At 36.9% G+C, this 26621-nt stretch overlaps 1 protein-coding gene across 1 annotated transcript in view; it reads left to right on the forward strand.

Annotated features, from left to right (window-relative positions):
* The window catches only part of LOC309869798 (EGF-like and EMI domain-containing protein 1), a 509737-nt gene that overhangs the window by 65749 nt on the left and 417367 nt on the right, over window positions 1-26621 (forward strand). Inside the window, exon 6 of the mRNA XM_082741432.1 lies at window positions 10273-10317. Within this exon, the coding sequence (XP_082597558.1) occupies window positions 10273-10317 (45 nt within the window). The remainder of the gene's footprint in view (window positions 1-10272; window positions 10318-26621) is intronic.

The following is a 26621-nucleotide window of genomic DNA, read 5'->3' on the forward strand; positions in this document are numbered from 1 at the left end:
TCTTTTCTTCTTTTTTCTTTCTTTCTTTTTTTTTTTTTTTTTTGACGAATTTGTGAATTAATGTGAAGCTGATTCTCAACCCCAATTTATTCTTTCACTATGGAATATTGATTCCGAAACAAGGGTTAGTGTATTCTTTGAGGTCTAGTGTATATCTTTAACTATTCTCATCATTTTTCAGAAGCTAACAGAAATTATACATTGACCCATGATAACAAGTTATTTTCCTTTAAAGAAATTGTTTCAATAACACCTGTAAAGCTGGTTTCCTCATCTTGATCAATAGCTGTAATGGGCTAATTACACATGTCATTGATTCATTAAGAATTTTAAAAATTAATTATTACTTTGTTAATTCATTTTGGTAGAACAAATCTTATAAAACATCAAATCCCTGAGGGGAAAGGTAATTAAGGAGAAATATGGTAATGATAATGACCTAGAAATTACACCTGGGTCAATTTATTCTTTATCTTCTACATCAAATGATATTTTGATTATTTTAATCTCTTAACTTTTATATACTAAAGTAATGAAAATTCTTTCTGAAATTCAAGTTATATATATTTTTATATTTTTCAATTTTGGTGATGAGAGTTCAATTTTGGTTGATGAGAGTACTGGATTATCTTAAATGTAGGCAGAATAAGTGTATTTTTTCCCACAGGTTTATTGATGTACCAGAAGGTTCTGGAAGTCATGAGAGACCAACCATACAAAATACCTTTGCAAAGTCTACATTTCATTTTTTGACATTATTGTCCAATTGTGTTTATCTTTAGATTTTGACACATTTCTTCTCTCACTGCAGAACTGCTCTGTTGAATTTAAAAAGAGAAAGGATGAATTCTGAGAGATATACAACCTGAAGTAGGAGTTTTGATGTTTCCTACATGGTATCACATTTATCCAACAAAATGAGATATCACAAAGTATGTAAATTTAAAAGGGTCTCAGGAATTTTAAAAGCTTCGTAGGAAATCAAATAATTGGGTAAATAAATGGAGACCTCAATTAAGAAAGGATGACATTAACTGAGTCTTGAAGTAGATTAAACATGAAAATCAAAAAAGAATGTTTTTTTGAAAGAATATAGTTGATAGGACATTACCCTATCAAACGGTTGAATGTAGTCTGGTGGTACTGCCTATAACTATCTCTTATTCAGCTGAATTTGCGTTCTCTTGTTTGAGTACATAATCATTGGTCTGATTGACACTAAACTTTCTCAGTATAGTATATATCACAGTGAAAGTAATTTTAATGTTTCTGAATTACATAAATAATTCAAATGATAAATTAATTCAAATTTTTAGAAATATCAAGTTATAAAACATTACCATATATACAATAAAGTAAAAATGCAGCTCTCTTGCCTTCAGGTCATTCTTTTATGTTTATTAGTATTCATATACATACATGCAATTTTATGTAAAGGAGATTATATCCTATATACTGTTTGGCATGAATTCCCCTCTTTTTTTTTTAAACCTACTCCTTTTTTCTCCCTCTTTCTTTCCAGCTTCTCCTCCCCAGTAGCATCCTCTTTTATATCTTTGTCTATGCTCATGTACTCATATACAAACAACTGTGTAATATTTTATGGTATAGATGTACCATACATTTTCAACCACCCATTTATTGATAAGCATTCACTTTGTTTCCAACTTTTTGGCACAATAATATGGCACTTTTATTTCTGTGATACAGACTTCCAGAAGTAGGATTCTTAGGGTCAAGAATATGTGTATTTTTAATTTTAATATATTTAAGGATCAAAATATTCATTTAAATTATTTGTAAAATGTTTTGTGGGCCATGGCACTGACTTTATAAACTTATTTGGTTGGGATGCATTAAAATCTAAATAAATGCTAATTATTTACTTATTTTTTGACATGTTAACAAATAAGGAATCACTTGTATCTTCATCCAAAACCAGAGATACGATAAAGTTTCTAGAATCAGGATTATAGTAAACATGGATCTATCTTAGGATAGGGTAATGTTGACTTTATTAGAGATATATGAGGGGGAAAAAGTCTAGAAAATGAACCAGATGGCCTATTAAAAATGGAGAAAATAATCTGGTCTTGGAGAGAGAAGGGACATGCTAATAACTGAGAGAAATGCTTGAAGTTAATAACGATTCTAAAATTACTGATCTACTTAACTCATTTGAAAAATCTGCCTCTAATAAGGAAAAATGAAGAAAATGAATTTGGACAATTAGGAAGTAATGAAGAGCTTTCTAAAATAGCTATTGATTAAAGGAATCAGAGGAATACTTTGAAGATTTGAACACATGCAAATCGGGCTAGATAGACGGTGGCAGAATTTTCTTTCTTTTTTAATTCTCTGGATCCAGGAAGAACAACTTGGAGCTTCATTAACACAAACAAAGTCATACCTTTTCTCCTCATCACTTACTTATTCCATCTTCCCTGTCTCTGGTCAGAAGTCAACTTGAATTATAATGTGCCTAATGGTTGGATGCTCGGACTCTGAGGTCTTCTTGTCTCTTTTATTCATATATTAATTAATGAATTAATTAATTCTTTCAGTTAATAAATATTCATGCTCTGTGCAAGATACTGTAGATACCAAAACAAATATGGTATCTTGAGTGTGGTGGGGAATGGAGCCCAGGAAATCAGGGATTGTAATGTAGCTCACAAGTGCTATGGTGGAGGATTCTGTCCTAAAAGAAAAGAGGGGGAGGGTCCATCTGTATCATGCTAGGCAGTGAGGGAAGTTTTCCCAGAAGAGTTGAAAATAAAAAAAATGCAACTCATTCTTAAAGATAAACAGAACAGTGATATGAAATTGGACATAAGATATAGAATATTTCCCAGAGACATGAAAAACACAACAAATTTAAGAAATGGTAATACTAATACAAGGAGTTCTCGTGGCTGCAATAAGTCATGTGTGAGGGATATGGCAAAAAATGAGCTTTTTTTTGGGTTCAGGGCAGCAGTTCCTTAGCTTTTCTTGCTCCAGCCAAACCAGCTATTTCAGAACTGTCCACACAAGTGGCTAATTGATGGGGTTCTGCAGGGACTTCGCCTTCCCTAAATTTAGCATCTGAGCAGGAAGTCCAGCTGCTGGGATTTCATTGCTTCTCTCTCATTCTCTTTTTTCTTTCTTTCCTTCTTTTCTTTCTTCCATCCTTCCTTCCTTTTTTTTTTTTTTTTAAGTTTTATTTATTTGTTTTTGAGGGAGGGAGAGAGAGAGAGTGCACATGTGCACGTGGGTGGGGAGGGACAGAGGGAGAGGGAGAGAGAGAATCTCAAGTAGATTCCCTGCTGAGCACAGAGCCCAACATGGGGCTGGATCCTCAGGACCCGGAGATCATGACCTGAGCCCAGATCAAGAGTTGGATGCTTAACCAACTGAGCCACCCAAGTGCCCTGGGCATTTGGGATTTCTTGAGCATATAACAGTGTTCGATGTTCTTCTACTCCTATGTCAGAGTCCCCAGTGTCTTCATTACTTCAGAGTGTGATGTTTATGCTCTTTATAGATGAAGTGTTTTAGGAATGCTGTCTGGTGACATGCAAGGCCGCAGAAGTTCTGAGGTTGAGGTTGGGTCTCATCACTGATTTCTCTTGAAGAAGTCATTTTGTATTCCTGATCCTCACTCAATGTTATCATTTGTAAAATAATAGCTCACATTTTCCTGAACACATTTCATATACCAGATACCATTCTAAACAATTTATATGGATTAAAATATTAATCTTTACAAGTCAATGAAGTGAAGATTCTTATTTGCCCCATTTTTGTATCTGACAGAGGTATGTGATGAAACAACCAGGAAGCAAAGAGATATGGGATCCATATCCATTTGTTCTGGCTTCAGAGCCTATAAGCTTAACCTTCAAATTGCAGTTCCTTTATAAAAATACTTGATGTAGTTGCCTGTCTGCTAGGTTGTTATTTGTGAGAGTCACATGGGATAATGCCTGTGATCTGTAATTTGGAAAACATTATCCAAGCATTACTTCCTTTGATTGACTGAAAATTCTCTGAGTTTTTGTTTTGTTTTTTGAGAAGGAAGGGGAAGGGGTAGAGGGAGAAGGGGAGAGACAATCTTAGCAGGCTCCATGCCCAGTGTGGAGCCTGATGCAGGGCTTGATCTCACAACCATGAGATCATGACCTGAGCTGAAATCGAGAGTCAGACATTTAACTGACTGAGCCACCCAGGTGCCCTAATTATCTGAGAATCTTAGAGGAAATGCACAAAATGAAGAGGAAAAGTCTCCTGTTGCTGTTTTGTTTCCCATCCTGTGGGAAATCTGGGCAAATCTTAGGTGTTAAGTCACAGGTTTGATTTGGAGTGAACCAGTAGGTTTCTCAAGAAATCCAGTGAGTTCTTTGCATGATGTATCTGTTCTATGTGAATAGGAGGTTGGACCAAAGAATTTTCAAAATGACTTGCCTACAAGAGCATTTTGGATCTGGGAAGTGGTATAGGTTGGTATACGTGCCCCCTGCCAATTCGTATGTTGCAATCCTAACCCCCAGTAGTTCAGAATATGACTTTATTTGGAAGTAAGGTTGTTGCAGATATAGATAGTTAAGGTGAGATTGCACTGGAATAGGGCAGTTCCCTAGTCCAGTGTGATTGGTGTCCTCATAAAAAGGGGAAATTTGTGCATAGAAGCACACACATAGGGAGAATGTCATGGGAAGATGATGAGGCTGATGCAGCTACACATGAAGGAAAGCTGAGGACTGCTAGTAAACTAGAAGCTAGAAGAGGTGCAGGAAGAGAGTTTTACTCACAGCCCTCGAACATTGGCAACCCTGCCAACAACTCGATCTTAGACTTCTAGCTTCCCTAACTATGAGATGATAAAAGCCAGGGCCAAAGCCTCTCAGTTTGTGGCACTTTGTTATAGCAGCCCTGGCAAAGTAATATAGGAAGTTAGAAAACATTTTCTTTTTCTCCACAGCTTCATTTCAGCAGTAGGCCTACTAAAACAATGACAATGGAGAAAAAATGGCAGGGGGTTTATAAAGAGCAAATCATTCTAAGAAATCTTGATGGCCTATTTTAATTGAATTATAAAATTAGTGTGGGAAGAAGATTTAATTTGGAAAAATGCAAAGTCATTAATTGAACACACTTAATAATCTGCAGTCCTAAATGAGCATTGTAAGGCAATTGTATGAAATGGAGCAGGTTATATTATGGAGATAAATTGATATGGGTTCTTAGCATGAGCTGACAGTGTAAAATCCAGTGTCATTTTGTTTGCCACATAAAGATGCATTGCGTTAGAGCCTTAAGCCCTCAAAAAGGTTCTGGCAAGTTCGTATTAAGGTGACTGCATTCTGCTTTACATAACTTCGCAGAAGATAGACAGTATTGACAGGAACTGGGACAGGTGCAGTGAAGGGATGGGTAGACCATTTATGAGGAAAATAAAGCAATAACTATCTGACATCTTCCTGTGAGCCTGCTAAAGGGGCATTCTACTCTTTGGAATCCACTTGGAAAATTTACTGCCCAGGCACTGATTTGAAAGCAGCAACTTTAAAAAATGCTTTTACTAATACACCCTCACAGGAATGCTTTTCATGGCCAGTGTGAGTAAACATAAGATGCAATTTTAAAAAGGCTGCATGAGAATTGCCTGATACTGCAAATATGACAACCTTAGAGGAGAATGACCCAGCACCAGTGAGGCTTATATGATTCATGCCAAAAGTTGTCCTAAGTGCTTTAAGCATGTTGGCTCATTTAATACAACAGTCCTGTAAGGTAAGTGTCATGAATAGTTACGTATTAGAGATGACAGCCCTGTACGTAAAGGGAGGTTAAGCAACTTAGCTGCGATCATACATGTAGTAAATGATGGGGCCCGGGTGTAGACTCAGGCAGGATAGTTCTCCAGTTTGTCCTTACAACCACTGGGCAAGGCTGTTTCTTTAAAGTATGTATACTTTCTTGTCTATGAAAAATACAGTTGATGGCATGTTTCTAAAAGGGATTTATACTTTTTCATGTTTAAACCTGGTTAGTATGCTGAGAAAGGAGTCTTCCTACAAAAACTGTGAGCTTAATGATTCTCTTCCTTTAAAGTTTTGCTCATTATACACATATGTATTGAGTGACTGTTTCTGACTTGTGTAAGAAATATGTAACTTTGCTATCAAAAAGCTTATACTCCAGTTACAGAGATAGGAAGACCAATCATTATAATATGATGAACAGTGTTCTCAGAAACACATTAAAGGGGCACAGGAATGAGGTCATGTTGGGGAGTTGGACTTGGGAATTGTGGCAAATAAAAATGTAGATTAATGCCATGGCACTCATTATTGCCAAGCTAAAAGTTTGGATTGTGACTCCTCAGAAATGTAATGCCACTTGAGATTTTAAGAGGAGCATTTCATATATAAAGTGTTTTTTAAAGATACAGCTACATGAAGGTATCTCAATCCCAGATTTCAAATTATACTACAGAGCTAAAGTAATAAAAAAAAAAAACATACTAGTTCAACAATAGACACACGGATGAATGGAACAGGATAGAGAGCCCAGAGGTAAACCCATACCCATATGGTCAGTTAATTTATGACAAAGGAGATAAGAATAGACAATGGAAAAAAGATAGTCTCTTCAATATGGCGTGGGAAAACAACAGCTACATGGAGAAGAATGAAAGTAGACCACTTTCTTATGTTACATATAAAAATAAATTTAAATGGTTTGAAGATCTAAATGTAAGATCCGAAACCTCTTCCCTAAAAGAGAACATAGGCAGTAATCTCTTCTACATTGCCATTAACAATATATTTTTGGATATGTGTCTTGAAATAAGGGAGACAAAAATAAAAATAAACTATTGGGATTACATCAAAATAAAAGGCTTTTGCACAATGGAGGAAGCAATAAACAAAATTAAAAAGCAACCTATCGAATGGGAGAAGATATTAGCAAATCATTTATTCAATAAGAGGATAATATAAAAAATATATAAAGAACTTATACAACTCAATGCAAAAAAACAAGCAATCTGATTAAAAATGGGCAGATGACCTGAATAGACACTTTCCCAAAGAAGACATATGAATGGCTAATAGACCAAAAAATCACCCATCATCTGGGAAATGCAAATCAAAACCACAATAAAGTATCACCTTACACAAATCAGAATGACTAGTATAAAAATACAAGAAATAGTTGTGTTGGCAAGGATATGGAGAAAAGGAAACTTTTGTATATTGTTGATGGGAATGTAATCTGGTACAGCCACTTTGGAAAACAGTGTGAAGCTTCCTTAAAAAATGAAAAATAGAGGGGGTACGTGGGTGGCTCAGTGGGTTAAGCCTTTGACTTGGGTCATGATCTCAGGGTCCTGGGATTGAGCCCCACATCGGGCTCTCTGCTCAGCAGGGAGCCTGCTTCCCCCCCTCTCTCTCTGCCTGACTCTCTGTGTACTTGTGGTCTCTGTCTGTCAAATAAATAAATAAAATCTTTTAAAAAAAATGAAAAATAGAAATACCATATGATCCAGTAATCCCACTACTGGGTATTTAGTGAAAGAAAACAAAAACACTAATTTAAAATATGTATGCACCTGTATGTTTACTGCAATATTATTTCCAACAGCCAAGATATGGAAGCAACCCAAGTGTCCATTGATTGATGAATGGATAAAGAAGAGTATGTATGTATACAATGGAATATTATTTAGCCATAAAAAATAAGACCTTGCCATTTCAGACAGCATGGATAGACTTAGAGGGCAGTATGCTAAGTGAAATAAGTCAAACAGAGAAAGACAAATACCATAAGATTTAAGCTCTATGTAGAATATAAAAAACAAAACAAACAAAAAAACAGACTCTTAAATACAGAGAACAATCTGGTGGTTGCCAGAAGGAAGGTGGGAGTGGGAATGAGTGAAATAGATGAAGGGATTAAAAGGTACCAGCTTCCAGTTATAAAATAAATAAATCATGGAGATGAAAAGTACAACATTGGAAATATAATCAGTAATACTGTAATAATGTTTTATAATGATAGATGGTGGCTATACTTATCATATACATCAATTAATGTATAGAATTGTTGAATCAATGTCGTTGTACACCTGAAACTAATATAATATTATATTTTTGTTTTTGTTTTTTGTTTTTGTTTTGTTTTTTATTTGACAGAGAGAGAGAGAGATCACAAGTAGGCAGAGAGGCAGGCAGAGATGGGGGTGGGGGAAGCAGGCTCCCTGCTGAGCAGAGAGCCTGATGCGGGGCTTGATCTCAGGACCCTGGGATCATGACCTGAGCTGAAGGCAGAGGCTTTAACCCACTGAGCAACCCAGGTGCCCCTATAATATTATATGTTAATTATACTTAAAAAAGATAAAAATGTAAAGATATAATTATGAAACAATAGAAAGAGGCTGAAACCCAAGGGGAAAGAAAATGTTATATCATTGAAATGGTCAAATCTTGCATGCACTCATTTCTTATTTTTCATTTCTTGCTGCCAGAAGTGGTTTGTTTGTTTTTTTAATTAATTAATTTATTTTTTAAAATATCAGACTTCTCTTATTCTAGTAGGTACAAGGTAAGTTATAAAACTGCCTCTTTTTATTTTTTTTCACCAGAAGTTCACATCTTATTTTCTCTTAAGGAACCTAATGAACATAGTTGAAGAAAGAAATCCTGGATAAAAAAAAGTTAACATGCTCTACTGCAGAATACCATTCATTTTTTTAAAAAGAATAGTGTAGATGAGTTTTTGCTTGTCATATGAATTTGAAATATAGCATGTGTGTGTATGTTATGAGTTTTTACTCAGGCTTATTTATATTTAGGTATAGTGAACTAGAAATGCACTAACAACATCATTGTCAACAGAGGCTTTGGGGATCTATCAGTTTGATTTGGGTAGTGCAATTTCATTTTTTAGTTATTTTTAAAAACATTAAATTCTTTAATTGATAATAAAAGTCTTCTAGTAATAGATATCAATGGAATGAAGCATTCCACTCTGTTCTGCAAGAGTTTAGGCTGGTCAGTGTTAGAAACTACTAATATGATAATCAATTATTAAAATGCCCTTAACTGATTAGGATGTTTTATGTTTTCTAAAGAAAAACGAAACTTCTCTTCAAGATTCTTGCTGTCAGGGCAGTTGGGTGAGTCTGCATTTGGAAGGTGGGGATAGGAGACAGGAGGAAGCACCTGGAGGGCCTGCTACCTCAGTGGTGTTCTCCGGACAAGACAGTACTAGCACCCAGTGAAATGGTGACAGACTCTTTTGATGGTGATTTAAATGTGCATTTCCTAAAAGAGACAAAATAGAAGAGCAGAGAAGATGATGCCAAACAAAAAATCAAATCGTAGATAAAACAAAGAGAGGAGAATAGTGATCATCAAGAGAATTGAGAGACTGGGTGATAATGAAGGTAGAGATTCAGCAGCACAAATCCCGACCTTGTTCTCAATAGAAGCATCTGCCCAGAGCACTCTCTTCCCTCCCAGTCAAGCATAGTAAAAAGCTGGATGTGCAGAACATGATGCTTTTAGAGTACATACTTTTTAAACATGAATTGTCTGCTTTACTGTATTTCTCAAAAAAAAATTTTTTTGAGATCGGCCATCTGATTTTATTTGTTACTCTTAGAAAATCTCATTGTTGATTGGATTCAGACATAGAGGTAGACCCTCTCTTAGAAGACAACCTCTGACTCTTGGCAATCTGTTGCGGCTGGTGTGTTTCTTCAGCCTCCTTCATTCTCTTGGCTGAAAGTTTAGCATATTCTGCAGGCTCTTCCTTATTTTTCTTAGTACACTGTTTCTTCAGAGCAATGTACCAACATTTGTGTTGGAGCGACATGTGGAGTAACAAGATGCGGAATCTTGGGCACTTTGCTTCTAGGTTTCTGACCTTTTTTTAAGGGCTTTCTCATGACATACTGGTGGACATCATCTTCTTTAGAGAGACTGAAAAGTTTGCAGATTCTGCAGGCTCTTTTGGGCCCCAGGAGGCAAGGCACAGTAGTATCAGTGAGTGCAGGAATATCCTTCTGCCGTTATTTTAAAGTGACAAAGTTGGAAACAGTGAGATTGGTATCCACAATACGACCCCGAAGAGATTTGAGCTTTCTTTGTTCAGTCCTCCTTGGTCTGTTGTTGGAGTGCTCCTTACTCAGCAGCAGGTGGACACCCTGCTTCATTGGGAAGGGAAGCCTTTTTTGTCATTACCACACTGACTTTGAACGTGTGAACTTTCCATTCTTCACAGAGAACATCAGCAGCAACTTCTGTGATCATATGCGTTTTGTAAAAGGTAAGAAGTTTATGTTCACCATCTACTTCAACGAGTTTCTGGCAGCCAGCTGGGAGAGAGATGTTCAGTTTCATCTTAAAGCAGCCTACTTCCCCGAAGGTGCCATGTAAAAAAGCTCAAAATGTACTCTCTGGATCACTGTTTCCATTGGATTTTAAGAAATGTGAGAGGAAAGAAAGTTTCTTTGTTCCAAACAGTTTGGAAAATTCTATATAAAATAGCCCGATATTGGGTTCATTCTTACAGGACTCTCCAGAGCCTTCAATGTGCTATATTATGATTCTCTCAGAAGAATATCTAGATTCCTGTGTATTCCAGACCCAGATATCTATATAACCCCTTTTCTGGGGTTGTTTTGTAATATTTTTTTATAATATTCTTGAAGTATTATTATTTTGTAGAAATCAGTTGTTCTGAGGGAATATATATATATATATATATATATATCTCAAAATTGGAAGTCAACAAGCTAGTTTTTCTTCCAATCTGCTCAACTAATAATAATGATAACATATTTATATAGCAGTTAAAAAAAAACACATTTAAGAAGGTGCTTTCCCATATGTCATCTTATTTAAGCCTCACACCCACTCTATGAGGGAGTTCACATTAATCCCAAATTAGAATCAAGGGGATAGAGACTCAGAAAGTTTAACTGATGTGTCCAAGTCACAGCTTGTTAATAGCTGAGCCAGGATTTCAACCCAGATCTTTACTCTGGTGTTTTATGGTTTTGTCACACAGCTACCTGGGGTATGCAAGGCTTGCTATGGGCCCCTGACAACACTGTGTACTATGCTGGGCTAAGAAAGGACGAGGGCAGAGTGAGGTTGCGGGATTCTTTCTCCTCTCTCTCCATTCAGGGCCCCATGCAGATTTCATAATTCATATTTTTCTCTTTTCTCTCTTTCATCCATCAGATGGAATTAGTTCCATTACATTTCTCAGCAAACAACTTCAAACTAAAGAATTCATGGATACAACTGGCTTAACATATTTTAACAGTGAAAACACAATGTTTAACCTAAATAGTGACAGAGCCCTGGGAGTCAGCAGATAGGAAGCTCTTGTAGGGGGAGTTTTGAGGACCCCCTCCATATGTACTGTTCATGGTCTTTCCACCTAGAGATGCAGAACTTGCTGTGTTTGTTGCCTTCCAGGCAAGTAGAAGTAGTTGTTGGTAGTCCACTCCTTCACTATTGCCAGTGAGGGAAAGAACTCCTGCTATGTTTCTTCAAGCTCATAATACCAAGATCTGTATTTCTGACCCTGCTTTGTTTTACACTTACCACCCTCCTTCTCTCTTCTGCAGGCATATTCTACTATAAATTAGCTTTCTTAATCTCTAGATTATTATATAAATCTCCCTTGACCTTCAGAATGCCTAAGGGCATAGTTACAACCATAGCAAGTATGTTTACCATTGAGATAAATGCCCCGAATCAAAGGCTAATGAGAAAGTGAAGATGTACTGTAAAGAATTTAACCTTATGCAAAAAGAGTTTGCCCTTTGACCTCAGCTTCTGGAAGGTAATCTCTCAGCTCTTGTAATGTGCTATCTGATAGGGGCTTTTGGTCATTGGATAGTCTGACAATATGACTTAGGGTAAGGGCTAGACACACTTGGATAGTCTTAGGTTGGGGCTCTTGCCACACCAGAAAGAAACAATGACATTCGTAGAGGCATTGGGTCATTCCCAAAGGGGCCGGAAACTGGAGATTGAAATCATCCAAGTTGGCAATCAGTCAGTCAATCAATCACATCTATGTAATGGAGTCTCAATAAAAACTAATATATGGGACTCAGCTGAGCTTCTCTGACTGGCAGCAGTCTATGCGTGTTGTCACATGCAGGGAAGTGACATGCTCTGTTTTCACCGAGGACAATGGAAACTCTGCTTGTGGTACTTCCCACCTCTGCCCTATGCCCTTCTTTCCTTGACTGATTTTAATGCAGTAGCTTTTAGTGATTATTGTGAGTCCCTGTAACAAGTCATCACACATAAGGGTGGTTTTGGGAACCCCCTGAACTTGCAATTGCTTTCAGAAGTGAGGGAATCGCTTATGGGGACTGTTCCCTGTAACATCTTAGCTGGCTAATCCCTGTCAGAGGAACAGTCTCCTTCAGAAATAAAGTGCTTTGGATCTGTGTTCTGTTTTCTAGTAAGTGAGGGCACAGGGAGAATTAAGTAGTATTCTGTGGCTGCCCAGTTGTACAGGATGGTACTGGATGAGGGCTTTCCTCATTGTTGTTGAAGAACAATGGTGTCTGAATTGCCTAAGTGGGTTGAAAGTAATGGCTTAACTCACCCATTTATTGAATCAGATGGCAAGCTGCAGAAGGCAAGTACAAAAATAACATTTTTGTAATCTGTTAGTTCTGAACAATGCTGGAGACAAGGGGATGTGGGGGAGTAGGAGAATAAAGTAAAAGAGACCTGAAGCTTTACGAAACTGCCTGCGTTTTGAATGACTATTTGTTGAAGTTATTGTAATGGTTTTAAAGACAAATGCTAAGGAATATTTAACAACTGGAGATTTAGTTGTGTAACTCAAATAAAGGCTATTTTTCCATTTTGACAGAAGAGATGATATGTTTTGTTCTGTTGTGAGTTCTAGTGACCCCTGCTTAGCTTTCATTTATCACAAATAATCTTCTCCAGGATACTGCAATTGCTGCAAGGTTGAGATGCTTATGTTACATCTGACCTTGGAGAAGGGTCAAAATAAATCTGTGAATTAAACAAGAATATATTACAGCTGGCTGAAGAGCGTGTCGGGAATACCTAAAGAGAAAACTAAAACTATTTTTTCCCTGCAGTCTACATATAAGTTGTGTGGCTTCTTTTCCATTTACTTGGAGTTTAGTAGAGAAATATTTTTCTTTGTTTTGGTTCTAGTGCAAATAAATGCTCACTGTAGACAGAGTACAGCTCATAGAATAGAGAAACATGTGGTTGTTGGCCTTGAGTTACTCACATATACAAGAAGGAAATATTCCGGTAAGACATCAGTTGTGATAATCTCCACTTAACGAGAAACAAAAAAAGTACAATGAAATGTATGGTTAGCAGTGGGTTAGAGAAGTTCTGAATGCTGGATAATCTCAATGGTAACTTCTTTGTTAACTTAGAGAATTGCATATACATGCTGATGGCTCTGTAGAAGAAGCCACATTGCAAAAAGATAGAAGAAAAGGAGTGAGCAAGATGGATATTACAACTGAAAGGAAGCAACTCATACTAATGCTGGAGGAAGTGAAAATTAAGACTAATGTGCTATTGTAAGAAACATAAAAGTATATATTGAGTATCTCTTCAAAAATGTGATTCAAGTTCCTTTTTCCTTTTTTAATTTTCTTTTTCTCATTTAGATAGTCCTACTTTATGACTACAGCACAATTAAAGAAGGAAACATGTTTTTCAAATGTCACTTAAAAAAATATTCATTACAAACAGCGATTAAATTTTTATAAATACATTAGGGCAAATGTACGTTAGGGTGAGGAAGGCCTTTCATAGCCAATTAACAAATAAGAAAAGTTAGTTAGCTAATAAAGAAATTAAAACTGAACAAGACTAACAGTTTCATAAACAGGAAATGATAGCTGATATTTTGCCTGAACCGAAAAAGAATTGAAGTCTAATGAGTTCACTGACGTGATGGTTCTTAAAGGCTAGCTCTGCACCTCTGTTGGAAATGTTACATGTTCATTCACTCAACCATTCATGCATGTGTTCATTCAGGTAGTCATGAATTTAACAAGTCACTGTACCAGACATTTGTACCAGGTCTTTTTTTCTTTTTCTTTTTTCCCCTAAGTACCAGATCTTTGACCACAAGAGTGAAATGTTCCAAATAGCTGAGGCATTTTCTTGGTGGTTAAGAGAAATGGTTAAGTCCCCTTTGAAGCTTCAACCAATATTTTGTTTGGCATAAGCTAGGAATGAATGTTTCATTGCCTTTTTAAATATTTTGAAATCCTTCTAAAAGGTATGTGTCCTTATCAGATTGTTCAGAGAATGAGAATTGTCTTCAACTATTCTGGATCAATTGTATTTTACCATAATGGGGGATAGTAAAGATTGCATTCAAGAAAACGAATGGCAACAATAGCAACCATACAGCATTTCAAAAATCAGGAAAGGTGGCTCCCATCATACCCAAAGGTCTACTGTTACAATACTAAAAATATTCCCTCTTTGTTTATAAAGATACTTTCTGACTTCCCTACCCTGTTCTGTGGATATATAAGCCATGGTGAGTCCTGGCAGAAGGAAGGTCAGACAGAAAGAAAACAGACTTTCAGGAGATTTCTTTGTGGCTTTAAATTACGTCATGCTTCATCTGGCTTCAGCTTATCTCTGTTGTAATCTGTGACCTATAGGAACCATCTGGGAATCAGTAGGTGAGATTAAGTACTGTGATTTTATTTTTTATTTATTTATTTATTTTTTTAAAAGATTTTATTTATTTATTTTACAGAGATCACAAGTAGTCAGAGAGGCAGGCAGAGAGAGAGAGGGGGAAGCAGGCTCCCGCTGAGCAGAGAGCCCGATGTGGGGCTCGATCCCAGAACCCCGAGATCATGACCTGAGCCGAAGGCAGAGGCTTAACCACTGAGCCACCCAGGTGCCCCAGTACTGTGATTTTAAATAGACCTTCACATTAAAGACAGTCTTTTGATATCTGATCATTAACAAAGATAATGCATTTATGTCATTTGCCAAGTAATATATTTTTGCTAAGCAAAAAGAAAATGCATGAGACCAATTCCAGAGGCTTTATTAAAATGATTATTTCTTCCATTTGTTTGTTGTTTATTTATCTAGTGGCATGACTTTGAGCCCAACTCTAAGTGTTTTTCAACTTTTCTTTTTTTAAAATGTAAAAGGGAATAATATTTAGCTGGGGAAATAGAAAGTTTCCTCTTGCTGAAGACACAGAACTAGATTATGAATGACCACGTGGTGGTAGAGTAGGTGTAAAGGAGACAGCAAAGTTGTGCTCGTGAAGGAGATCAACCTTAAGATCACTTCAAAGTCTCAGGTTCTGTGATCTCTAGACCGCAGTTTTGAGGGCAGGACTGAATGTTAGCATCTTTATTATCAGGCTCCCAGTCAAGGGCCTGAAACAAACTGAGCTTTAAATGTGTATATTGAACGTGTAAATTAACAGAGGGATCGGAATTTTATTTACCTTGCCATGTGACTTAACGTTGGAGTCTGGAAAATCAGACTTGAAAGGCGGTTTCTTTTTCCTTGAGTCATTATGCCCGCGGTTTGGGTCCTCATCTCAGTACGAACAGCATGGCAAGGCTGTGGCTGTCTGATCAGCCCCAGCTGAGCTTTTCCCAGGATAGTTACCTTTATCTCAATTTAGACCACATGACCCAATCAATAATGTTCTCTTTTGGGAAATAAACTTTTTATTCAGATAAAACATTCATATCAACTAATCACCACCATTGGCATGGGTTTTTAAAGATGTAAAAACTCTAGAGCCAAATCTAAAGAAATATAAATACCTAGCTTCAAATGAAATGGCATCACTAAATTTGAGAAGCAGCTAATCACTACCTAATCCGACTTCTGTATCCTCCCAGGGATTAAGTAACCAATTCATTCCACACTTGTTTTTGGAGTTAACAATCTTCCTGGCTGCACTCCTGGCTCCACAGTGCTTTGGGGCTGCAGAGCAACCTGGGCATCAAAGCTTTTATTTCCGTCTTTGATCCTTCTCTTCAGGTTAGACCTTTTTCTGCCTGCTTGCAATTTCTGAAAGAGAAGGTATTAATAATTTGCCATTGGAAGACTTCCAATTTCATTCTCTTGCGTCTTTGTCTACTCCGCAAGTTTCTTTCTTTTTTTTTTTTTTTTTTTTTCCTCACAGGGAGAGACAGCCTTTTTTGACACCATGTGCTTGGCTTCAGTAACTCAGAGGATTGGAGAAGCATTCCTATGGGCTGTCTCAAGTACGGCTCCCCTGTGTTTGCAGTCTCACACCCCCGACCTGTTTCTCTTGCCTAATTCCTGTTACCCAGCAGTTGTAAAGTTACTATGCATTGAACTAAGAATCTATTTTCACTACTCTTGCAGGTTTACAGCACTTATAATGGACAGTTTCAGGCCAGAATCTTAAAAAAAAAAATCTGATCTCCGTTTTGCCTATAAACATTTAAGCAGAATATAATGAAGTTTTAAAATGTAGATCTAGTGGATCATGCTACAATAATGCTGAATAATTCCTCACCCACTGTAGGAATTCAATGTATATTTATTTATTGCATATACGAGAATGAGAAACTTAGAAGCTTGCCTTATGTTTCTTTATTGATTTCAGAGTGAAACTGTTGGGTTAAAAGAGAAAAATATGCATTTATGGCTTATGCTTCTTTTGTATTTCTCTAGAGGTGATCTTAGTACTTAGAGGAAATTGTAATGGACATTTGAAAATGAAATCTTTTTCCACATTGGCTTATTTTAGACTGAAACTAGTTGGATGCAAATCTGCCTATCTAATCTTCTTAGTATAAATTTGCCTTTGATGTTGTGGTTTCATAGTCTAGATCTGCCTCTTTCTCATTATGTCTTCTGGCACACTGGTACTTGGGGAGACATTTTCATTTCCTGTGCTAGCTTGACTAGAATTGGGGGAGGGGGGATGATCTACCAGATGCCCCTGCTTGATAGTTCCTCACAAATGCCTGTGTGTATTGGATGTGCATGTCTGTATCCATGGGCATACATTTTTGGAAAGTTATCTCTTCTAGGCTGCCCTAGTGGCACCTTTTATCTTTAGTTCTGTCCATTTAGGAGGCTTTTCTGCAAAGAGGTGTAAGTCTAAAACACTTGCTACTACTGCCGGCAATTTAAATCCATGTCAAATTTCTGAGAAGTATTTCTTATCAATTCCTATGACTTAATGACATTATTGTTGTATTTGCTGACATTTTTCAGGTTAAGATCTGAATGTTGAAGACTGAGATTATAATTATTCAGATTCTCTAAAGTACTAAGATACCAGTTTAAACAGCAGACATCTTCTAGCTTTGTTACACACTTTATCATAAGACATGACTTATCCAGTACTGCAAATATATCTTATATTTGAGAACAAGAAGGAAACAGACATATTTTGAAGGTAAAACATTTGAAATGAGAAGGATGCACTGAAAGAGATTTATTTGAAAAAGTCAAAGATAAGAGGGGGAAAAAGACTCGATTTTTTTTTTTTTTTTTTTTCTAGTTCTTCAAAGGTATTTCTCCAGGCTGGTCGCAGTTGCAAGAGGATTGATTAATCATGCCGAGTGGCTTTATATTTTCTGTATTGAAATGGACAGGTATAGGCATAAGCACAAGATGGGATATAATAGAGCCAGTCCACTGCTATAGTTCACTTTAATTTTTACCTCTGGGTGCCCTCCAATTTCATATATAGAAATTAAAATATATTTGACATTTACTGTGTGCCATACAATAGCATAAGTATTTTAGAACAGAATATAGTAGTTTGTGTTTTTCTCCTCATCAAGATGGAAGAGACTGTGTGAGATATTAACACATGTATTCCTCAGGCAGTTCTGTGAAAGAAACATTTTTTTTTTAAAGATTTTATTTATTTGTCAGAAAGGTAGACAGCGAAAATACAAGCATGGGGAATGGCAGGCAGAGGCAGAAGCAGGCTTTCTGCTGAGGAGGGAGCCAAATGCAGGATCTGATCCCAGGGCCCTGAAATCCCGACCTAAGCCAAAGGCAGATGCTTAACCCACTGAGCCATCCAGGCAGCCCTGAAAGAAAATTTTAAATGATCATCCCTATTTTAGAGATGAGGAGATTCAGGCAAGGACCAATTAAATTGTTCAAAAATCAGTGTACATGTGGATGATGGGACTTGACCAGAGAGCCCACGATCTCATCTTAACATTATTATAGTGCTTAGATCTGATGCTTCTGCGAATTCGTGTTTTTAGTTAACATTACTGTGTTTCTCCTTCCACAGAGTTCTTGTCATCCATCTTGTTAGAGATCCCATAGTTTAACTGGGCAATGCAAATTTACCTTTTCTCTTGCCTCTGGCTTTTAAAATGATCCCCAGCCAACAGGAATATCTTCTATAGATCTGAAGAGCAGTTTCAGGTTTTTATCACATTATCAATCATAGTTAGTGCCATTTATCAGAAATAGTTTTGTAACTTGAAAGTGCACTTGCCACAGATTCAAATGTGTGGGGTCTGTTTAAAAATGAGGATCTTCTGTTACTTTTCACTCTTTTGAGAAAGGAAACAGCAAAATGGTGATTGAAAAATCATTAGCTGGCTAAGTTCTGACGGTAATAGTCCATCTTGAGGAAGCACTCACAAGTTTCTGAAGTTCTGCAGCTGTTCATTGAAAGATGCAGGAGATAGACTGCACAAAACAGCAAACAAAGGCACTGCAGCCTGCAGGAGAATTGGGATTTCATTGTGTGTGTCAAAAGTAAATGAATTCAAGAATAACCACTTGAAAAGGAATTCTCCCTTAATGTCTTTGGTGCAAAAATGTGCTCAGATTGTCCTGGCTCTGAAGAGTGAGACTCAAAGAAGTAAATTACTTTCTAGCTACTGGCTTTCAATTGCTACTGGCTCAAAGTGCTAGCTAACCTTGTGAAAGGGGAACAGAGGAGAGAGTAGTTTGCATTTTTCTCCTCATCAAAATGGAAGAGACAGACTGAGTGAGATACCATAGTGGCACCAAGATTTCTGATGGCAGAAGTTTATAAATAGGCATAAACATCCCATTGCAAGCCTCAACAAGAGCCACTTAAATATCCTGTATACATTTTTCAAGCAATTTCTATTTGGAATAAAGGGTCTAGGAAATGGTTTTGAGGTGTGAAAACTGATGTTTATAGAGAGTAAACTGTTTTCTTGGAAGGCTTTTTAAGTATGTATTCAGTAGCCTTGTCATTATGTAAATTTATCTGGGACAGTTAGAGCAGTTAGAAGCCAGTACTAATGAAGCGATGGGTCACAGGTTGAACCATGGTCTGGGTCAGGGCATTTCAGCTAAAGAGAAGCCTTTAGCATGGCCCAGAAGCATCTCTGAGACTGCCCTGCGATTTGTTGGGCTTCTTTGGTCATGAGGGGAGTGAGGATGTGAAAATCAAACCCCTTTCTGGGAAATCTGCCTGAACAGCATGGCAGTTGCTTCCTTTATATCTCAATAGGTAGCACTGAGCAAAATATAGATTTTCAAAGGGAGAGAGCTGCTATTTTTTAATCTGTAGATCTGAACATGGTAGGATGTGCATGAAATAAACAATGCGGGACATATTTATAATGTGATTTTATTTAAATGAGTCTTAGAGATCTGTGGCTTACAAAAGCACTCCAAGGGATTTCACACTTTTTGAATTGTTTCTACTTTGTTCCCATCTGTAAAATGGAGGCAATAATGTCTAGTTTCAGGGTTGTTGAAATGATTAAGTAAGATAATAGATGGGGAGTACCCACTTCAGTAGCTGGCAGATAGCAAGTACTCAATAAATGGTGCCTATTACTGTTATTTTTAGGTACCCAGCAAATGCCAGCATTAACTGGATGCAACAAACACTACTTTGAAGCACTTATATGAACTTACAAAAACACTAACCATCACTTATATACCGAACATCAATACCTTAGTTTTGTGGACCTCAGAAATCTGGCATTGTGATAGATTGTATGGGCTTAAGTAAAGAATTCTTTAACCGTTAGTATAATTTGGTTCACACCAGGTGTTGAGGAGCCAAGAAGTAGACACATATAACATGCAGTGCTTGGATGAAAATGTGTTAGGGATGTAGGACGCATTCTGAGGTGAACACTGAAAAGTGCACAAACGCATTTCCAGACCCTAGTGGAAGCTGTTGAGCAGTGTGTGGAAGAGCAGGAAAAAGAAAGGCAGACTGAATAGACCAGCAAGGTGGTATATCTTATAGATAATTTTGGGGGGGGGGGGCAGAGTGTTCACTGGGTATTCGAGCAATACATTCAAGAGGTTGTGAGTTTAGAAGTTCTGTGTTCTAGCCCTGTTTCCATTTTAAAATCTTCGTGTTTTCTTTGGGAAAGTGACTTGATTTCTTGGGCATCGTCATCTTCCTTCATATAAAGAAGAAATCTTACATGATCTCTATTTCTGCTCTCACATTCTATGGATTCTGTGGCTCTGGAGGAAGCAGGCATTAGTGTAGGTAGTTTGTTGTATCAGACTCTACAACCTTCATGCTCTTCTCATCATGTCAAGAACCATCCTAACTCAACCCAAGTAGTTGATATGCTGGTGATCACAAAGATAAACATTAGGGTTCTCAACCTGCAAAACCAGGGATGAGTGACTGGTTGCTAAAGACTGAGAACATCTGGGGCGCCTGGGTGGCTCAGTGGGTTAAGCCTTTGGCTTTGGCTCAGGTTATGATCTCAGGGTCCTGGGATCAAGCCCCACATCGGGCTCTCTACTCAGCAGGGAGCCTGCTTATCTCTCTCTCTGCCTGCCTCTCTGCCTACTTGTGATCTCTTTCTCCCTCTGTCAAACAAAAAAAAAAAGAAGAAGAAGAAGAAGAAGACTGAGAACATCTGAGGCTTCAGGATTGAATGGGGCATGTTCACTAACCAAAATAATAATAATAATAATAATAATAATAATAATAATAATAATAAGAAGAAGAAGAAGAAGAAGGAAAAAAAGAAAGAAAGAAAGAGAAAGAAAACTTGAATTTCTGGAAAATCCGAGAAGAGCGTGAGAAGCTGAGGAAAGAGGAATAGAGGAGGGAGGTAATTTAATAGCTAGTGGCTCCAAAGGAGCAACAGGAGAGTATGGGAAGGAAGCAGAATTGGTCAAAAAGGGTAGAAGTGAGTTCTCCTCCATTTCTGCTTCTTCTCCCGGTAGCAGATGTTAATACCAATTATAGAATTCTTTCCCTTTAAGTACACTTTCAGCTTCAGAATACTTCTGGACACAAAATTCCACAAAGACACTCTCAATAGGAGTCATAACATTGAACGGAAATTTCATTTTAGGATTAGGGAATGAGTCCAAGTTTACAGGCTGTGAGTTTCTCAAACCTTAGTCCCAATTTTTTTTTATAAAATCCACTTTGATTTTACCAACTCACTTTTATTTTTCTTTCCTGTTCAATTCTATAGCATTTGCATGTCTGTCAGTTGTTTGACCTTTCCCCTTCTGGGATCAGTAATCTATTTATGGTCTGAGTCTTGTTCTTTCAACTAGATCTGAACTCTTTAAGCCTGAAATCATGTCTTACATGCCTTTGTTTTTCTCACAGTATACACCTGACACTGGGAAGTTCATGGTTTATTTCTGAATATCCTGATTGTATTTTGTGTAATAATTCAAAACATTATGTAAATAATTTTGGTAAAAATTTTTATAGATCATTGATGTCAAAGTTTTAACACCAAAATAAAATGATATAGAATATGTATTTTGTTATCTATTTTGAAGAATGGGCATGTTAGTAGAAAATGCTGGGAACAGACTAATCAACAAAGGCAATGCTCATTTGCTGAACATTGGAAGTCATTTACCAGTTTCTACATAGGCACCAGTGCCCCAAGATGTGAGGGCAAACCCATGGAAAATCTCAGCATCTTCTGGCACTTCTGAGGGATGACTATGATTCTTGTTAAGTGACAGAGCTGATACTCGATCTCAGGTTGCTTGACTCCAAGTGCAAGCTTACTGGAATCCCTGTCAAGGCGTGTTCTGATTTCCTTCTGTTATGATGGATTTTTCAGTTGCTGAATTTGATGGATAAAACTATTCCTATAATATTATTGCACACATTTTTTAAATGATAGAGTTTTTTTCTCATCATTAGTGTAGATGAGACACTAATAATGTGTTTCTTGAGCTCTTATTTTTCCAGACACTATTTAAAGCACTTTGCATGTAAACTACTTTTTTAATTCTTGCAATGTCTTAATGAAGTAAATACTCAGTATCACTTTTTAAAGCTAAAGTACAGAGCAGTTATGTAAGTTGCCCAAGGTCACACAGCTTGTAAGTAGAAAAGCTTAGATTCAAAGACAGCCTGGCTTCAGCGTCCAAACTCTTCACCACCACACTGTATGTCTCTCCAGGTGAGTACAAGCCCCAGAGGGCTTGTCTTTGATTGGCTTCATTAGCTAATCAACATTAGCTAATGTTCTTCACTGCTCTGAATGATGGTGAATAAAAGGCAACAGTGAATAAAATAATTACTTTCTGGAAGGTGAGTATCCCATATAAAGTCTGCTTTATTCTTTAATTTGAGGCAGGAGAATGTAATGGTTAAAAGTGTCCTGTCATCAGACTGTATGAGTTTTTAATGAATTCTGAAGGTTTCTTGGTGACTTGAGGAGATTTATTTACTCTCTGTAACTTAGTTTCTTCATCTGTAAAATGGTAAAAGAGAAATAGTTCTTAACTGATAAAATTATTGAATGATTAAATGAGAACATTTATATAAATTACTAGATACTTTTTTTGACATGTTGTAAACACCCAATAAATGCCACCATCATCATCATCATCGTTGTCATTGTCATGGTTCATGTCATTGCCATCACCATCATCTTCATTACCATCATCATCACTGATTTGACAGGAAAGCAAATGTGCTGCAATGTCTGGCTGCCAGGTATGTTTTCTTTTGAAAGGGACAGGTCAATCAGAGACTCTCTAGATTGAGTGGACTTTTTCTAGGGCTGGTTATCTTCATAGGACAAGCTATATGTGCATCTCTATTTACAAGCACATATTGAACACAGTGAGTAATTAATGACCCAAAGACAGTCCTGAGTAGTGAAGATAATTACTCATGTTCACTCAGTGTCTTATGTGTAAGATTCACAGTGTGTTTTGGAAGTATTTCTATCAAAACATTATATTTAAGATATGAAAGTTTAGAGCTTAGCTATTTAGACATGCTTTTTTAAAAAACAGAATGCTTCATTCTCAAAAAATTCTAAATAGTATCCACTTTGCTTTTAATCTTAATGCACTGCCATTTTCAAATCCAAATGTGGTATAGATTATCAGATTACCAAAAAAAAAAAAAAATACCCAGAAAGGGAAGAGGGCATGATTTATCCCTCTGCTACTCTGTGACCAAGTTAGGATGAGTATTCTGATAATCTTTTGCCAGGGTGGGGTGATGGGGTATGGGGAGAAGATGAAGCCACCCACCCAAGATGTACCTTGCTGGGAAAGGGGACCCAAAGTTTTGCAGAGCTCCTGCCTTTACGCTTATTAGCTGTCAAACCTTAGGAAGATGATTCAGCCTTTCTCAGACTGTTTTATTGCACATAAAATAAGGACTGTAAGTCCCACCTTGTAAGGTTGAAATGAGGATTATCCTGTATGTTGTATGAGGAGAGTTATACCATCAACAAATATTTCCAGAGTACCAACTCTATATCATGTGTTGCCATTCAGAAATGATGGCTATTCTTGGAATTAGCCATCTTGGGATGAACATGCCATGCCCCATGCTGTTAAAACACAATTCCCCCATTGCCAAAAAGAGAAATTTAAAAGACTATTTTGAAGTGCATGCAATGGAAGACAGTGTGTCTCTTTTAAATGCCTTCACTTGTATGTCTCTATGTTCTGGTCAATAGATAGAGAAATAGCCAAAGTTATTGAGACACAGTGGACTTTAAAGACTACACTTTGAAAAACTGTTAATATGGAGGGAGAAGTATCAGGAATTGATGATATAAAATCACCCTGACATGAACAGGCCAAGATGAATACAGATCTTTTTCCAATATGGGATTTGGAAGACCATCATCAGGTGATACCTGACTAAAATGTCAATAGAAGAAGAGGAATCAGAGCAGGTTCTGGGAAAAAGCAGTTCCCTGATCTACTCCTGCTTGGTGAGGTAAGGTTGTCAGTCCATACTGAACACTGCTACTCTCTCTGTGAGGCTTACCCTGGCCTTTCTATTGAACACGTCACCCCTGCCACTGCTCACTCCGCCTGCCTCCACTCAAGCTCGTTTTTCTTCTAGCATTTAACACTGTCTAATGTACTGTATATCTTGTTAATTGTCTATTTATTCCACCCGAATGGAAACTTCTTTAAGAATAGAAATTTTGGCTCTTATGTTCACTGGAGTATCTAGGCAGATATTTGCATAATTCTTAATTATTGTGAGTGTATAGTCCATTTAAGTGAACTGTTGATATCCATTGCCCAGTGCTGATTTTGTCACTTTCAGTTAGTCTTTTCTTGACTCTATAAAGTTCTATTGGGAATTTCTAAATAGAAATATGTTAACTGGTTGATCAAAAGCTGATAGCTGTGGTTCAGAATCCTGTGTTCAGAGTAGGCAGACCAGACAAAGGCATCTCCCACCCAATGATACTTAAAGAAAGCATCATTCCTACTGAACTTGGTAATATATACATAGTAAAAAACTACATATATTTCATGGGATCAAGAAGTATGAAAATTAGCTTATAAAGTCATAGGATACCCTCAAGTAGGTAAGAGAAAGATTACTAGGTGTAAAGTTCATCATTAACCATTCTGAATTTGGTGATATTCTGTTTATGCCGCTAAACCCTCAGGACTTCCAAAATCTATGATGGCAGAAGAATGTAGAGCAAACAGTCCTGTGGGACTGAGGTCCATTACAGTTTCTTTCTGTCGCTTGCTTTTATGACATTAAATTATTTTCAGTTATGCTGTTAGTACTTTAAATATTCTTGTCACTGTTTCCAAGGAAAGATATTTTTTCCCTTTCTTTCTTAATATGTGATTCAAGGAAAAAGAACACTGAATTATTAAAGGTAAATATTCTTATATCAAGAGGTGTAGATCTTTGATTTTGATTATTTGCTTGATGTGAAAATTCAGCAAATAGTCACTACAGTAGGCAGAATAATGACTCCTGGAAATGTGTATGTCCTAATCCCTAGGACCTGTGAATGTGTTCCCTTACATGGCAGAAGGGTCTGTGTGGCTGTATGAAAGTCAAGGACTTTGAAATGGGGAGGCTATCTGGGATAGTCAAGGTGGATGTGATCTAATCACATAAATCTTCAAAAGCAGAGAATATCTCCCAGCTGTGGTCAGAGAGAAAAATATGGAAAGTTTATGCTACTGTCTTTGAAGGTGGGGAAAGAGGCCCACAGGCCAAGGAATGCAGGTGGCCTCTAGAAGCTGGAAAAAGCAAGTGAATACATTCTCCTCTAGAGCCTCCAGAAGGAATCTTGTCCTGCTGAAAACTTGAGGTTAGCCCTTGAGTTTAGTGAGACCTGTATATTTCTTACCTACAGAACTCGAAAATGGTAAATCTGTTTTGTTAAGCCACTGAGTTTGTGGTAACTTGTTACAATAGCAAGAGCAAATTAATGCATCCACTGATTGTTGAGTAAACTAGACTTATAATAAAGTAGTAACATTTTATATAAAGTAGTAACATTTTATTTTGTAGTAATAAAGTAGTAATAAAGTTGTAATATTTATTTGTCTTTTTATTTACCTTAGCCTGTAAACATAAAATGACTCTTATTGTACTTGTGCAAGTGAACATGTCACTTAGTACAGAAAAATGTCCTTTCTTGTTAATGATGTCAAGTACTAATTAAATGGCTTATATTGAAGTGCATTTTGCACTAAGTACTTGTATGGTGCCAACACAATTTAAAAATCAGATGGTTTTGAAATATTTGAACTATAACAGATTTTTTGTATTAATTTTATTCTTTTTTTCTTTCTCATAGGTTCCATTAATATAAATTAAGATAAAACTTAAGGCCAACATGGTGATAAATATCTGATTTGTGCTGTTTAATTAGCTTCTATATATTTTTTTTGTAACCAAAGTATAGTTGACACACAATGTTACATTAATTTCAGGTGTACAATACAGTGTTTTGACAACTCTGTATACATTTTGCTATGCTCAAAAGTGTAGCTATCATCAGTCACTGTACAACAGTATTATAATACCCCTGACTATATGCCCTATGCTATGCCTTTTATTCCTGAGACTTAACTCATTCCATAACTGGAAGCCTATATCTCCCACTCTTCTTCACCTTTTTTGCCCATCCTTTCATTACATCCTCTCCCTCAACTATTAGTTTGTTCTCTGTATTTATGGATCTGTTATGGGTTTTTGCTTTTTGTTTATCTCTTTGTTTTGTTTTTTAGATTCCACATATAAGTGAAATTGTATGGTATTTGTCTTTCTCTGCTTGATTTATTTCACTTAGCATAACACCCTCTAGGTCCATCCATTTGGTCACAAATGACAAGATCTCACCC

This window comes from Mustela nivalis (genome assembly GCF_964662115.1).
Source record: "Mustela nivalis genome assembly, chromosome: 1".
In the NCBI taxonomy this organism is placed as follows: Eukaryota; Metazoa; Chordata; class Mammalia; order Carnivora; family Mustelidae; genus Mustela; species Mustela nivalis.